Genomic DNA, 15,766 nt, shown 5'->3' with positions numbered 1-15,766 from the left:
TCATTTAATATTTATTTACATTTTGTATTTCTCCACTTGGTATTGCACTTATCTCCAACTTAGTGTGATAAAACCATTGAACTTATGGGACCTTCAAGATTATGTGGTTTCCCTTTATTTTACATGTAGGAACTGACACTCAGAGAGGTGAAGTAACTTCTCCCAGCTCATTAGAGGGGCAGCATAGAACTTTGGATTCTCACAGTCCTCAGTCCTTTTCTGGCCCCCTCTTCTTCCACTTCCCAAATTGTTCATCATTCCAGTTCTCTGTTTGTAGCATCACACTTTAGATTTCTGAATCTTTGGTCTCAGATCTTTGAGCACTCTTCTCTATCATCATCAACATCCACACCCCAGCTTTGGCCGCAGTCTCTTTTATCCAAAACTATCCATTTCTATTAATTCCTTCTAAGGTGGATTTTTGTAGTTATTACAGGCCTCCTGTTGTCACTACCACACTTGTTATTCCTGCCCTAAATCACCCAATATGATCTACAAGAAGTCAAAAGTACAGAAATAATAGAAGTGAACTGCAATCTCTCACATTCTGAGCATCTTTGTTGCCTCAGAATAAATAACTTGGAGGCTTAACTTTTCATTCTCCCACCTGAACTGCATGTGATGACATACTGACCTTACTGAAACAGTTTCTTCATAGCATAGCCATCCTCAGGACCCCAAATAGCTCCCCATTTCTTTTTGCAACAAATCTAAAGTAAAATGGATTAAGCCTTCTATATAATTACTGTACAATTTCCCTCTGCCCCCTTAGGCCACCATGATTGCCTTCTCTTTCTCTACCATTGTTGAACACCTCCTGCTTAGAAAAGCTTCATTTCCCATTCACTAGACCAGCCTATTCTATCTTTTTAGTTTGGAGGAGCCCTTGAAATGATTTTCATGTTTCAAATATATATATATATAGAGAGAGAGAGAGAGAGAGAGCGCGCGCGCAAGTTTTAGACATAGTGATCCCATAACAATTGTCAATTGTTATGCTTTTATTAAATTGATAAAATTCACATAATGTAAGTTTTTAAGTGTATAGTTCAGTAGTTCACATTGTCGTGCAACTCAGTGCTCTTCTGAGTAGAGAATGTTTCTCTGTAAATGTTTATTTTTGTTCTACTTACCATCCTACTCTGTAGTTTTCCCCTCCTCACAAAGGATAGCAGGTCTGGTGCAAATTAAGTGGAAGAGGAAACTTTAATTTTTCCTTTAATTTAGTAACAGTTGCAAATTGATTTTAGTGAATGTTAATCTCTTTTTATAGGCCTATATATGTATAAAAGTGTTATTCTTGAAACAAAAATTAAATTTACCTATTTAGTATGAAATCTTTGCTTGTCTTTTGCTGTGTATATTCTCAGCTCTGACTCAATCTTAAGACTAGCATACATTTTATTTACAATCAAAATGAGATGATTTCTGTCTTCATTCTCAATGCTCATTAAACAAGAAAAAGCTTACATATGTAAGAAGTTGAAAAGTACAGTAAAGTGTTTATTACTTTCCTCTGGATGGCAGAATTTCTTTCTCAGAAATCCAGAACTTGTAGAAGTGCAAATCCGTCAATTTCATCTTATGTTTAATTATCAATTCACAAAATTCTTCCTCTTCTCTTGCTGCATGGGTCGATGCTCAACCACTGAGCCACGCTGTCTGGGCTCTTCCTCTTCTCTTAAAGTCAGGTTTTCAGGCTGAAAAGATTTGGAGAAAGGAGCCCTCATTCAGCCATACACTTGTGTTGCAAGAAAGGGAAAATAATGTTCAGTTTTATTCTGTGATTTCCTCAGGTGATTTGGTCTCAACCTGACACTCGAGACTTCCTCACTCTCAAGTGCAAGCAGCAGTGGAAATGTTTCAGGATTTGTTTTTGCCATATAATTGTTCCAAAAATTCTATTTAAAACCAAGAATCTTGTCACTTGAAATAAAAATATTTTCTCCAGGCCCTTGAAGATACTTGTTCAACTAGTGATGAAAAATGCCGACTTAATAGGCAAGTTTCTATAGCTATTCTTGATCTTCAGAGTATTTGGCAAAATCTAGCCTACTGGGGGAGGGATGAGATAAACCAAAGAACTTGGATGCATGTATGCATAACCAATGGACATAGGCAACAGTGCCAGGGGGGTGGGGGGTGGAGGGGGTTCGGGAGGAGGGTGTCCAAGGGGGTGAAAGAAGAAACATCTGTAACAAAAATGAATTTATTTTTAAAAACCTAGCCTATTTTCTTGAAAGTATTCCCACAGTTCACTTTTTTAGCTGAAACATCCTGTTAAGAACCAAAATCTGTATTAGTTTCTGTTACTGTGTAACAAATTACCCCAACATTTAGTGGCTTAAAACAATAAACATCTTGCATAATCTCTGTAGGTCAGAAATTCAGGAGCAGCTTGGTTTAATGGTTCTGGTTTAAGGTCTCTCACGTGACAGCAATCAAAATGTTGACTGGGGCTGCATTCATCTGACATCTGACGGCACAACTGGAGACAGAGGATCAAGTTCTGAGTGGCTCAGAGGTGGCTCACTCATGTGCCTAGCAAGCTAGTGCTGTCTTTTGCCAAGAGGACTCAGTTCCTTGCCACATGGACCTGTTTACAGAGTGCTTGAGCACACTCATGACATGGCCGCTGGCTTCCCCAAGAATGAGTGACCTCCTAAGCCATAAGATTTTATGTACATGGCAGGAGATTTATGTGGTCTTTGTCCAGGTTTCCACATAGTTGTTGTTTGTTTGTTTGTTTTTAACTTTCTTGAGTGAACTGGCCTTTGATAGGTTTAGCCATTTTTATAGCATCACCCAGAATTTTTTTCATTTCAGCTTCAAAAATGTCTGACATCAGCACTTCTCAGGGAGGAAAACAGTATGTTGCGAATATATCAGGATTTTCTTTTCTCAGGAAACAATGCTGAAATCATTGATGGGGTACTGTCAATGCAGGTGCCAACACACTTTCAACAATGTACTTTTTGTTTCCCGTATGAAGACAAAATAGTAAATGTATCTTGGCCTTTGTTTTTGCCAGCATTTTATTATCATAGAAAACAATTTTTAATTTTACTACAATTTACATATCTTGCAAATGCTAACTATATGACATTTTTTATTGAAATCTGTTGGTCTATAATGTGGATAAATGTTTTTTGGTTTATTACACAAAATCTTCAGCATCATGTGACATGTCATCGATCACATCAATTTATCAAACTTGCAGAGTGAAACCTTTAAAATGTCTTACATTATATATTTATTACTCAGCATTTTACTCTCTATAAATTTACAAACTAGAATTGTGAGGTTCTTACCAACGGTGGGTTTTTTCCTTTTTCAGTCAAAAAGTTCTACTTGTTTTTTGGACCTATTTACTGAAGGTGACTGACTTTTTTAAAACAAATTTTTACTCTGGGATTTCAAAAGCCATTTAAAATTATTTGCTCCTTTAATGTGATGTGTGGTTAAATGTCTTTTCAATTTTGCTGGAGATATTGTTGCATTTGTAAGTTGTGATTCTTAATTATTTATCAGAATTACCTAGGCCTAGAATGCTCTTCTATCTTTCATTTTGTCTTCAAAATCACCACATTGGACTCTTAAGTCATGTTTGTAAAACAGTTGCTACAAAAGTGTAAAACAAACAAAACAAGAAAATCACAAAATAAAATGAAATCTTTAAAAAATACAATTCACGCCTGGCCCATGTGGCTCAGTGGTTGAACAATGACCCATGTGACAAGAGGTCGCCAGTTCAATTCCCAGTCAGGGCACAAGCCCAGGTTGTGGGCCTGATCCCCAGTGGGCAGCATGAAGGAGGAAGCCAATCGATGTTCTCTCTCATCGATGTTTCTATCTCTCCCTCTCCCTTCCTCTCTCAAATCAATAAAGAAAAACAAAAAAATAAAAATACAATTCACTTTTAACCTACAAGCTCCATGTTTTGCAATATTTACATGACAAGGCAAAAGGGAGACATCTGAGTCAGTATTTACAAAGTCTTTTCTTAGAATTAAAATTTACCTCTTGATTTGGTATTATATCAGGAAACCGTGTTTGCTCTCAGTTGGCTGTGGGTAAGGGGAGGCTGGGGGAGGGTAGGAGATAGAGTTCAAGGGGAAAGGCTGATGCCATCAACCTATCGTCCCTCCCTCAGCATAATTCAGCAGTCACCAATTATCAACAGCCTTCCTTCCCTAGCTCCCATTCAAAACAGAACCAGCTCTTCCAAAAGAACATAGTCAAGTGGAGCTCTGCCATTTAGGTGAACAATCTCTAGCAAATTACTAACAGGGCTGCTTGATCTATTCATCACTGCAAGTGCTGGCATTGCATGGAGAAGGAAATTCAAAAAACCATTTCCAGTCTGAAGCCCTAGCAACCTCTCACAGAACCCCGAATGACACCGGCAGACCCCAGCTGAGAAATCTGCACTAGAGTATAAGCTCCTGAAGAGTGGGAAGTACATCGTATTAGTTTGGTATCCTAAGCACTTAGCAGAGTGCCTGTAAAAACAAACAAAAATAAAACATCTGATGCCTAGTAAGTAGTCATTGAACTGAACCGAACTCTTCTCTATACTTTGAATTTCTGCTCATCCATTAAGATTCTGCCTGTCAACAAATGACTATAGAATGATCAACAAAGAGATTATTAAAGAGATGGAGGGGAGCCCTGGCTGTTTGATTCAGTGGTTAGAGCATCTCGGTATGTGGACTGGAGGGTCAGGGGTTTGATTCCCAGTCAAGGGCACATACCTGGGTTGCAGGTTTGATCCCCAGCCCGGGTCAGGGTTGTACAGGAGGCAACCAATCAATGTGTCGCTCTCATACTGATGTTTCTCCCCCCCCCCCCTTCCACTCTATCTAAAAATCAATGGGAAAATATCCTCAGGGGAGGATTACTAAGAGAGAGGGGGAGGGCGGAGGGATATGGAGGGAAGAGAAAGAATATAAGTACATTCTAATTATGGGATCCAAGATCTGAGAAAGTATACATCCAAATGTGTTACTGAAAAGTTAGGAAATCTAGTTAAAATACTTGGTAAGAAAGTATTATAAATGACAGAGAAGAGAAAGGGTTTAAAACTTTATATTGAAACAAAATTTTAAAAGACTTAGCCAAGTTGCTATTAAATTGGAAACAATATGAACTCATGACTTTCTTTTTAAAAACTTTTTAATTAAAACTTTAAAGATAATCAAAAGTTGAGAGAGCAGTATAATGAACCTCTATATACTCATAATCCATCTTCAATAATTACCAGCTTTTTTCAGATCTTGCTTAATCTACTCCCCCATATTTTTTAGAGTATATTTTTCTAGAGTATTTTTTAGTAAGCCCCAGATAGCATTTAATCCATAAATCTCCAACAGAGGACTTTTTTTTTCATTGGATTACTATTATTTATTGGTGTTATTATTTTTTTTAAATTGATTAATTTTTGTTACAGATGTTTCTCCTTTTTCCCCCACTGATTGCCCCCTTCCCCTCTCTCCCTGCCCCTTCCCCAGATTGTTGTCCATGTCCACTGTTCATGCATACATGCGTATAAGTTCTGTGGTTCATCCCTCCCCCACCTCCCCACTCTTTAGGGGATTGTCAGTCTGTACCCCGCTTCCGCGTCAACAGAGGACTTTTTAAGCATAAGCATCATACCATTACCACACCTAGAAAAATAGTAATTCATTAATATCAGTTAACAACAGTCCATGTAGAATTTTCCCAAATTATTTAAAAATGTCTTAATAGTTGGTTTGATCAAGTGAAAATTCAAACTATACCCATGCTTTACATTTGATTGATATGTCTCTTGAGGGTCTTTTATTCTATATCAGTTTCCTCTCCCTGTTTTTTCTTTTCATGGCATTTATTTGTTGAAGAAACTGTCTTTTATCTTGTAGAATTTTCCATCCTCTTGGTGGTATCAACCATCTTTCTCTCTGTCCTCTGTATTTCCTGTGAACTAGTAGCTAACTGGTAGGGAAGATCCGGAGAATTGATTATGTTCAAGTTCAAAAATTTCCCCCCAAAATACATCCTATAGCCTCACATGAGGAAGCACATGATGTCTGGCTGCTTCTCTTTTGGCAGTGTTAAGATTGATCAATGGGATCAGTATCAGCCTGATTCATTTATTAGGAATTTCCCACTTTTTTTTTTTTTATCACAAAGATGGTGCAAAAAGTGAAGTAGGAAGCCCCTGCCTCTCCCAAAGCTGATGTCAAAGCAAAGGCTTTGAAGGCAAAAAAAAAAAAAGCCGTGCTGAAAGATGTCCCCAGCCACCAAAGAGGAGGAAGAGGGGGAGGAGGAGGAGGGGGAGGAGGAGGAGGGGGAGGAGGAGGAGGAGAGGAAGGAAGGAAGGAAGGAAGGAAGGAAGGAAGGAAGGAAGGAAGGAAGGAAGGAAGGAAGGAAGGAAGGAGGGAGGAGGAGGAGGAAGAGGAAGAAGGAGGAGGAGGAGGAGAAAGGGAAGAGAAAGAAGGAATAAGAAGGTGAAGGAGAAAGAAGAAGACAGCCCAGATATCCTCAGAAGAGCACCCCAGGAGAAAGAAGCTAGATCACTATGCCAACACCAAGTTCCTCCTGACTACTGAGTCAGCCATGATGAAGACAGAAGACAACGATGCACTTGTATTCACTGCAGATGTCAAGGCCAATTAGCACCAGATCAAACAGGCTATGAAGAAGCTCAGTGACGTTGCTATGGCCAAAGTCAACACCTCGATCAGGCCTGATGGAAAGAAGAAGGCATATGTTCAACTGGTTCCCTACTATGATGCTGTAGATGTCGCCAATAAAATGGGGTTATCCAAACTGGGTTTATCTGGCTAATTCTGAATATAAATTTTTTTCCCCGTAAAAAAATAGATAAAAGTTTCCTGCAAGCTTTTTACTTGATGGTTTTAGCAGCTATTGATGATCATCATCTAGATTCATTGGTTCATAAGGGTCTGCAAGATGGTGATGTGCTGATTTTATCATTTCTTCAGCATTTATTAACTGAAATAAAGAACAGTCCATCATTATTTTTAAATTTTTATTTCAATCCATTATTATTATTGTTGTTCTTTTAATGCTTAAATTGTTTCATCTTTGGTTGGTGAGAGCTCCTTAAAGTTGGGTACTGTCTTTTAACACCACCCACTGGCCTCTGATAGCTTTCTTGCTTTCTGATACAAGATGCCTCTGTTTCACTTGTGCATTTCATCTCAGCCCTTTCTCCAGGGCCTAGCATGCTGGATGCCTTCACAGGACACATATGATCCAGAGGGCAGGAGACAAGGCCTGGCACATCAGGAACATTTTTAGGAAACCGGGCTCAGGAAACTGCCAGGACATATTCTCTAAAATAAAAGATACATTATTTCATCTTGTACTTCCTTTCACACAGAAGGAAGGATAAAACTTAGCTTTGGGGGGACTATTCCCTCTTGGGAACGTTTGCTTTTTCAGGGGCTGTTTCCCACTGAGGAATACTGCTTTGGCAGCCAGAGCAGGAACGGGTTCTGAGGTGATCCAGAAGACCCTGCGGTGTTGGCGGTGTCCGCTGTGGAAACAACAGTGCATCGAGTTCGAGGAAGATCCAATGAGGGAATCACAAGACAGGACCCCAGGGACCAGGAGCAAGGCCATGCCATCTTCAGCAGAGAACTGTACTCTCTTTGAGAAATAACTTGTGCACCACTGGATCCTGGTGAATGTAGTGGAATAACTGGACATGCAACACCATGTCACCATGTGGCCAGAAGTGCCCTTTGTGAACGGGGTCCTAACAGCCCCATGAAGCATAAGATGAAGCAGGTCTAGTAAAATGTAAGATGATAGTGTTTGTCCAGAAACAAACACAAAAATGACCAAAGGCACAAGCAAAATGCATGAGCAGGTAGCCCAGATCCTCACTTACCACCCCAAATCCAAATTGCTGCACTCCTGCTCCTTCAGCTCACAGGCGTACGGCTCTGCGGGGAATCTGGTGTGACTAGCTAAAGGAGGGGAGAAAAGCTTGTGATCGGTTTACGGATGAGCTGGCTCAATATGTAGGTGTAAGCAGCTCATTACAGCCACACTTAGGAACGGTTTTAAAAGGCAGTGGTGAGGGCCCTGGCCAGGTGGCTCATCTGGCTCAGTTGACTGGAGCATCCTCTTGTTCACCAAAAAGTTGCAGGCTTGATTCCCAGTCAGGGCACATAACTAGATTGTGGGTTTGATCCTCAGTTGGAGGGTGGAGAGTTCTGGGAGGCAACTGATTGACGTTTCTCACATGCATGGCTCCCCCCCCCCTTCCTTTCTCTCTAAACAATCAACTTAAGAGAAGAAAAACAGTGGTGAGGGAAAGTTCTCCCAATAGGCAAAGCTTCAACCTTTTCCACTTTTCCACCCATGGTTTGAGGTTTGAATATAGGTGGAATCATAGGCAGTAATGACTGCCTGACCATCTTTTTTTCCTAGAATAAAAAATATGAAAAAGTTAAGAACAAGAAGGTCTGCCGTATGAACATATGGATGCACACATAGGAGTGGGGATAAAGTGTAAACATCGTTGTATCACATATTAACCCCCACCAGAGAAAAGGCACTAAATAACTAACAAAACAACTCAGCTGATTGATATCAGCCAGCTGCAGTCATCAGCCACCCCAATGTTGCACAAGGCGCACAAGAATAAAGTGGCCATGGTAGTAGAGATAGAAACTATCCATTGGGCCATTAGCATGAACCCCCAAGGTTTATTTAGTTACTGCCATCAACAAATGTTCATTCTGACAGCAACAGAAACGAATGTGGAGCCCTCAAGATGGCACAATTCATCAAGAATACCAACTAGCCACCTGGTGGTAAATGGACACAGTTGGTTCTTTTGATCTTAAAAGATCCAGTGATACATTCTTAAAGGAACAGACATATGTCCCAGGTGAGGATGTCCCTTTTCTGTCTGCAGGGCCTCCGCTAGGATCATGATCCAGAGGGTTACAAAGTAATCTTTCAAGAGGGGATCCCATATGACATCCTGTCAGAAAAGGGGACCCACTTTACAACAAAGACTATATGAGAGTGGGCCTGTGACCATGCTTCACTGATCGTCAACATACAGCACCACTCAGATTCTGGAAGCCTCATGGGGCATTGGAACAGCCTGCTGAAGGCAGAGCCCAGGTGCTACTTAAAGACAATACTTGCCCTGGCCAGTTTGGCTCAGCGTTTAGAGCATTGGCCTGCAGACCAAGAGTCTCGGGTTCAATTCCGGTCAAGAACATGTACCTCTGTTGCAGTTCAATCCGCGTCATGCGGGAGGCAACCAATTGATATGTTTCTCTCACATCAATCTTTCTCTCTCTTTCTCTTTCTCTTTCTCTCTATCTGAAGATAAATGGAAAAATATCCTCGGACGAGGATTAAAAGTAAATAAATAAATAAATAAATAAATAAATAAATAAATAAATAAATGCAATACTCTGGGAAGACTGGGTGCTCCCCTCCAGGAAACAGTGGAAGCGTTGAATCATGTAGCACTGCATCCCCACGAGAGGGAAGACACAGGTCTGGGGGCCAAGGAAGAGAATCAAGAATGACCACACTTACCATCACTTTTATGAAACTCTCCTGGTTTGCCATCTCCTTCATCGGCAGTTGCTTCTCAGTCTCTACTAACAGATATATAAACTTAGGAGGTGCCCCAAAGCTCTTTCCCTCTCGTTCTTTCTTCCTAAACTATATTATATACTGTCTGTACCATGACAGCTTCCCAGTTCTATCTCTTCCCAATGACCAGTTGGAGACTCTTTGCTTCCTGTCCCCTCCCCCCGCAGACTCTGCAGGGTTAGAGGTCTTGTTCCCCAGAAGAAGCACACTTTTGCCAAAGGGCACAGCAAGGATTACACTGCATTATAAGCTAAGCCTTCTGCCTGTTGCTTATTGGGCTCCTGGTGTCTAGAGACCAGTAGTGAAGAAGAGGAGTCACCATCTTGACAGCGGTAGCTGATCCCGATCATTCAGAGGAAGGAGGACGGCTGTTATGTATGGGACCGTACGAGCTACTTGGGTTCCTCTTGTGACAGGAAAGTGGTAGGAACAGCAACGAGAAGGCGTGGTAACCAGGGGCTCGGACTGCTGGGAGAGTGTGTGGGTCATGCCGTGGGGGGAGCCACGGAGGCCAGCAGAGGTGAAAGGCCGGGGTGAGGGGAGTCTAGGATGGATAGGATGAGTATCAGCTGCAGCCCCAAGATCAACAACAAGGGCGGGGCTGCAGTTTTTCCCAGCACCTCCTTCTTCTGAATTTCCCCTCGGGAAGAGAGGCCCACTGCAGTTTGGAGGGAGCCACCCTTGGAGCATATATATGATGGCCTGAAAGGTGTAAATGGTGGACTCTGAAAGGCAAGGCAGTGTTCCCACATCCCCCTCGAGGAAGGTTTTGCTGCCTCACTGGGAAGAGTGTGGTCAGCGGATACCGTCTTCTGACAGAATCTAATTGTCGTTCCTTCAGGGTCTGTCTCAGCTACAGAAAACTGCCTCACCAAGAGGCTTGTCTTTCCTGGGCACCCTACACCAGGCAATTGAGTAAGGCAGGGTATATATATATATATATATATATATATATATATATATATATATATATTTTTTTTTTTTTTTAGTCCTCACCCTTGGATATTTTTCCATTTATCTTCAGATAGATTGGGAGGGAGGGGGAGAGGGAGAGAGAAACATCAATATGAGAGAGACACATCGATGGGTTGCCTCCCACATGACCCTGACCAGGGTACGTGCCCTTGACTGGAATCGAACCTGAGACTCTTTGGTCCGAGGGCCAACGCTCTAACTGCAGAGCCAAAATGGCCAGGAGTAAGGCAGGATTTAATGGTCCAGTCATTTCCGCTTGACCCAGGGACAAAATGACAGGTCTCGCTCACTCCAGAGCTCCCCCTAAGCTGGCCAAGGCTTTGACAGACCTGCATTGCCGTCTGACGTCTCTCTCTGCTCCTTCCTGCTCCTCCTCTCCTTTCCACTGAGCTGTTTCCTACCAGTATCTTGCTCTCCCGAACTCCATCTCACGTTGCTTCAGGAGAACCCAAACTGTGACAGCGTTTCTGCTGTCACAAATTTATTTTACAAATACAAATGAATCCTGCACTATCGTTAGTGCCAGAGCAGAAATACCTATTTTAAAAAGTGTTTTTGAGCTCAGAGAATATAACTGGATCACAGCACAGCCAGTGCAGGGTAAAGGAACTGTTTTGCTGAGGATTTTTAATGTATTCAGCACAGCCTTCAATCTGATGTACTTTTATTTCTTGCCATCGCTTAGTCTTCAATCTTGAGGGGAAATGTTATAATTTTATTTTACCACAAGTATAATATATTGTCTTCCAGCGTGGTTTCTTCCCTAGAAAACAGAATGGAGGTATTACTCAGTAACAAGGTGGAAAAATCAGTTTCCTCTGAAAGAAACGCAGTCCCTATTGGTTGCCTCCCTCAGATATTTGCTTTTCTGTTTCAGTTACGGTAAGCTCTTTGGAGTATAGCCAAGTTCTCTACAAGTTCAAAAGGACAAAGTTCTTTCGGCGGCTTAGTCTTTTTGAATACTGTTTCAGAGGTTAAAAATTAAATTTGAAAGAACTATCCGGGGCAAAGAAGCGTGCACAGGGGAGATGCAGACCCTGAAAGTCTCCAACATGCAGCTTGCTCGAGTTATTCTGTTACTTTTGTGCTTCAACTTAAGTTTCTGCAAGGTAAGTAATTCAATATTTTTGCAAATTATTTTAAGAAAATATTTTAAGTATTATAAAAATATATAAAAATCTTGAGACACTCTTTTGATTTAAAGATTACATAGTTCAGTTACCAACAGTGGCAGTAAATAGTAAAAAAGATTTTTGTTATTATCTTAATAGAAGACCTTTAAGAAATTGCATTCTGTATGCTTTTATCTGTGCATAGAAATTAAACTGAGTGAGAATTTTAGTAATATAGATCTGTAATAGAGTAATCAATAAATAAATAAAGAGAGAAAAAGAAAGAAACTGCTGAAATCAACAACAATAAACCTTTCCTGGACTTTGCAAACTGGCTCTGTACTGGGATACTATCTCAAGACCAATTACAATTCTGTTTTTTTTAATTAATTAATTTATTTATTTATTTATTTATTCTGTTTTAGCCTTCACTTCATGCTTGCTCTGAGCCTAGAGATTATCTACAGGTGTAATCTTAGGGACTTATGTCTTTTCTGAGTCTGCATCCTGCCCTAGGCATGTTTGTTGCTTCCAAAATTCCTGATACACACAGGGGCTGATGAATGTCCTAATTTCCCATAGATATTCTTTCCCTAACTTTTGTTGTTGTTGTTGTTAATCCTCACCTGAGGATATTTTTCCCATTGATTACACCATTGATTTTTTAGAGGATGTATGAACAAATAGAGCATTTCAGTAGATATAAAATTATAAAAAGAAATCAGATAAATTCTGAAGCTGAAAAGTATAATAATGGAAATGAAAGACTCACTAGAGGTTTTTAATAACAGATGAGCAGGCAGAAGAGGAAGTGAACTTTAAGATCAGTGAATTAAATTATCCATTCTCAGGAGTAGAAAGAAAAAAAGAATGAAAAAAATTACAAGAGCCTAAGAGATCTATAGGACACTATCAAGTGTACCAATATATCCATAACAAAACTCAGAATGAGAAAAAAGAAAGGCTCATAGAGAATATCTAAAGAAATAATAGCCAAAAACTTGCCAAATTTGAGAAAGATATGAATCTACAGATTCAGGGAACTTACTTGATAACACAAAGAAATCCACACCAAGACACATTGTAATCATGCTGTTAAATGCCAAGGAACAATACAGAAAATCTTGCAAGCAGCAAGAGGAAAGCAACTAACTCATCATGGACAGTGAATGTTGATAAGATTAGCATCTCTCTCATCAGAAATCACAAAGGCCAGAAGGTAGTGGGATGACATTTTTAATATCCTAAAAGAAAAGAACTGTCAACCAAGAATTCTATATCCAACAAAGCTTTCCTTTAAAATTGGAGAAATAAGGGGCACCAGAGCCAGTCTGATGGAAGGACCAGTGGTGGAGGAGGAGGAGGATGGAAGTAGTGGTGTTTGTCTTCTCAGCCGGAGTGTCCACACTAATATAAGACAAAATTGACTTTAATTGTCTCTTGGTACAAGAGACAAAGAAAGACATTAAATATGAAAAAAAGAGTCAGTTTATTAAGATATAAAATAATTATAAACATATACACACCAAACAATAAAGCTGAAAATATATGATTTGAACATTAATTGAAGGGAGGAAGAGATGATTCTATAATAATAGTTGGAGGCTTCAATACCTCACTTTTCATAATGGATAGGAAATCTATACAGAAGAGCAATAAGAAAATAGAGGACTTCAAGAGCACTTTAAGCCAAACTGATTGACAACTAAACATATATAGAGCACTCCATCCAACAACAGCAGAATACACACTTTTCTCAAGTTCACATGAAACTTTCTCTTGGATATAAAATATATTAGGCCACAAAACATGTCTCAATAAATTTTAAAATATTGAAATCATATGAAGTAGTTTCTCTAAAGACAATGGAATAAAACTATAGTAATAAGAAAAATGGAAAATTCACAAATGTGTGAAAATTAAACAACATAATCTTAAACAACCAATGGCCAAAGAAATCACAAGGGAAATTAGAAAAACTTAGAGATGAATGACAACAAAAACACAGCATACAAATTCATATGGGATGTGGCAAAAGCAGTGCTCAGAGAGAAATTCATAGCAGTAAATGCTTACAATAAAAACAAAACAAAGATCTCAAATCATTAATCTACCTCTATGCCTTAAAGAACTAGAAAAAGAAGAGCAAATTAAATCCAAAGCTAGAATAATATCTTTAAAATTCTTTTTTCTTTATCTTTAAAAATTTCTCTTTTATTAATGTATTTAATTATTCATTATTGCAGCAGATCTATATACAGGTATAATTTTTTGCCTTTTATTTTTATCCTCACCTGAGGACATTCTTGTGTTTATCTTCATATAAAGCAGGAGGGAGAGATGGGGGAAAAGAGAGAGAGAAAAACATTGATGTGAGAGAGACACAATGACTGGTTGCCACCCACATGACCCCAACAGGTGCCAGGGACAAACCGCAACTGAGGTATGTGCCCCTAGTGGGAACCGAACCCAGAACTCTCCAGTCTGTGGGCCAATGCTGCAACAGCTGAGCCAAACCAGCCAGGGCACTTTTTAAATTAAATACATTAATGTAATTTAAAATATTCATCTATTACTTTTATCCTTATTTGTATTGTACTGTGTATTTTATTTTTCTAATTTTTATTTGTTACAGGCATATTTTTATATATATACAGTAGTCCCCCCCTTATTCATGGGGAATATGTTCTAAGAACCCCAATGGATGTCTGAAATAGCAGATAGTACTGAACCCTGTATATATTATGTTTTTTCCTGTACATACATACCTATGATAGACTTCAGTTTAATTTATAAGTTAGGCATAGTAAGAGATTAACAATAATAACTAATAATAAAATAGAACAATTATAACAATATATTGTAATCAAAGTTATGTGCATGGCTTTGGCCATTATTAAGTTACTTGAGCAATATTAACATTATTAAGTTATTTAAACACTGCAGCAAATCAATATTTCTCTCTCACATCAATGTTTCTATTTCTCGCTCCCTTCCTCTCTCTCTAAAAAATCAATAAAAACATTTATACATAAATATATACATATAGATGAGAATGTCTAAGCCACTTGTCCATTTGTGAAGATTATGTCAGCTAAAACTAGATCACATAATTCATAATGTTCCTTTGTCAAGCACATGTATATCATCCTTTGTCTTCAAACAAAAACCCTCTCTTAACTTCATAACCCCCTCAACTTATCACCTCATTTCTCCATGCCCCTTTAGATCTAAACTCTCAAAAATATCCTGTGCTCAGTTTCTCTTTTTCTAATCTTTCCTGAACCTAGTCAGGCTTGAGTTTCCACCATTCCACCAAAATCACATTAGTCAAGGTCACCATCCTCCTGGAAATGCAATGGACACAGCCGCTGATTGCTACTTCCTTCTCTTTGCCCCTGGGCCACCATTCTCTGTTTATTGGTCTGTTACTTCACTGGCCACATCTTCTCATCTCCTCTACGAAACCTCAACATCTGCCCAACCTCTAAATGTTGGAGGGCTCACGCCCTCGCACGGTTTTATATTTCATTCACAGAATAAGTCGGTCTTTGCAGTAGCCTACAAAGTTCTAAACCAATTGCCTCTCCTCCAATATTCTGACCTCCTATCCCTCTGCTCTCCCTCCAGCCGAGAGCGCACCACACAGAACATATGCTTCCACCCCCCAGCTTTCCCCCAGCTGCTTCCTCTGACCTTGACACTTCACCTCTAGGTATCTGTCTGGCTTGTTCACTCACTGTCAGGTTTCTGCTCTAAGATAAACTTCTCCCCAAAGTCTTCCCTGGCAACCCTATACAAACAGCAATCTTTCCCTCCTCTCTCCACCACCTCTAGCTCTCTCACCCTGCACAGAGTTTGTCACCATGGAGTTTATTCATTTTTGTCTGCTGCTCCTAATAGAAATGTAAACTTTTTTATTTCATGCTCTTCACAGTTGTAGCCCCAAGAGATAGAACAGTGCCTTGCACACAGTAGGCTCTCAATAAATATTAAATGAGTATGTTATGAATGCAAGCACAAGTGCCAATCCATATTTAAAT

The 15,766-nt window shown here is 39.6% G+C and overlaps 1 protein-coding gene across 1 annotated transcript in view; it reads left to right on the top strand.

Annotated features, from left to right (window-relative positions):
- The window catches only part of CFI (complement factor I), a 57,532-nt gene that overhangs the window by 1,522 nt on the left and 40,244 nt on the right, over positions 1-15,766 (top strand). The window contains exon 3 of the mRNA XM_036263285.1: positions 11,583-11,720. Coding sequence (XP_036119178.1) covers positions 11,583-11,720 — 138 coding nt within the window. The remainder of the gene's footprint in view (positions 1-11,582; positions 11,721-15,766) is intronic.

This window comes from Molossus molossus, unplaced genomic scaffold, assembly GCF_014108415.1.
Source record: "Molossus molossus isolate mMolMol1 unplaced genomic scaffold, mMolMol1.p scaffold_m16_p_1, whole genome shotgun sequence".
Lineage (NCBI taxonomy): Eukaryota > Metazoa > Chordata > Mammalia > Chiroptera > Molossidae > Molossus > Molossus molossus.
This window is presented reverse-complemented; position numbering and strand designations above follow the sequence as displayed.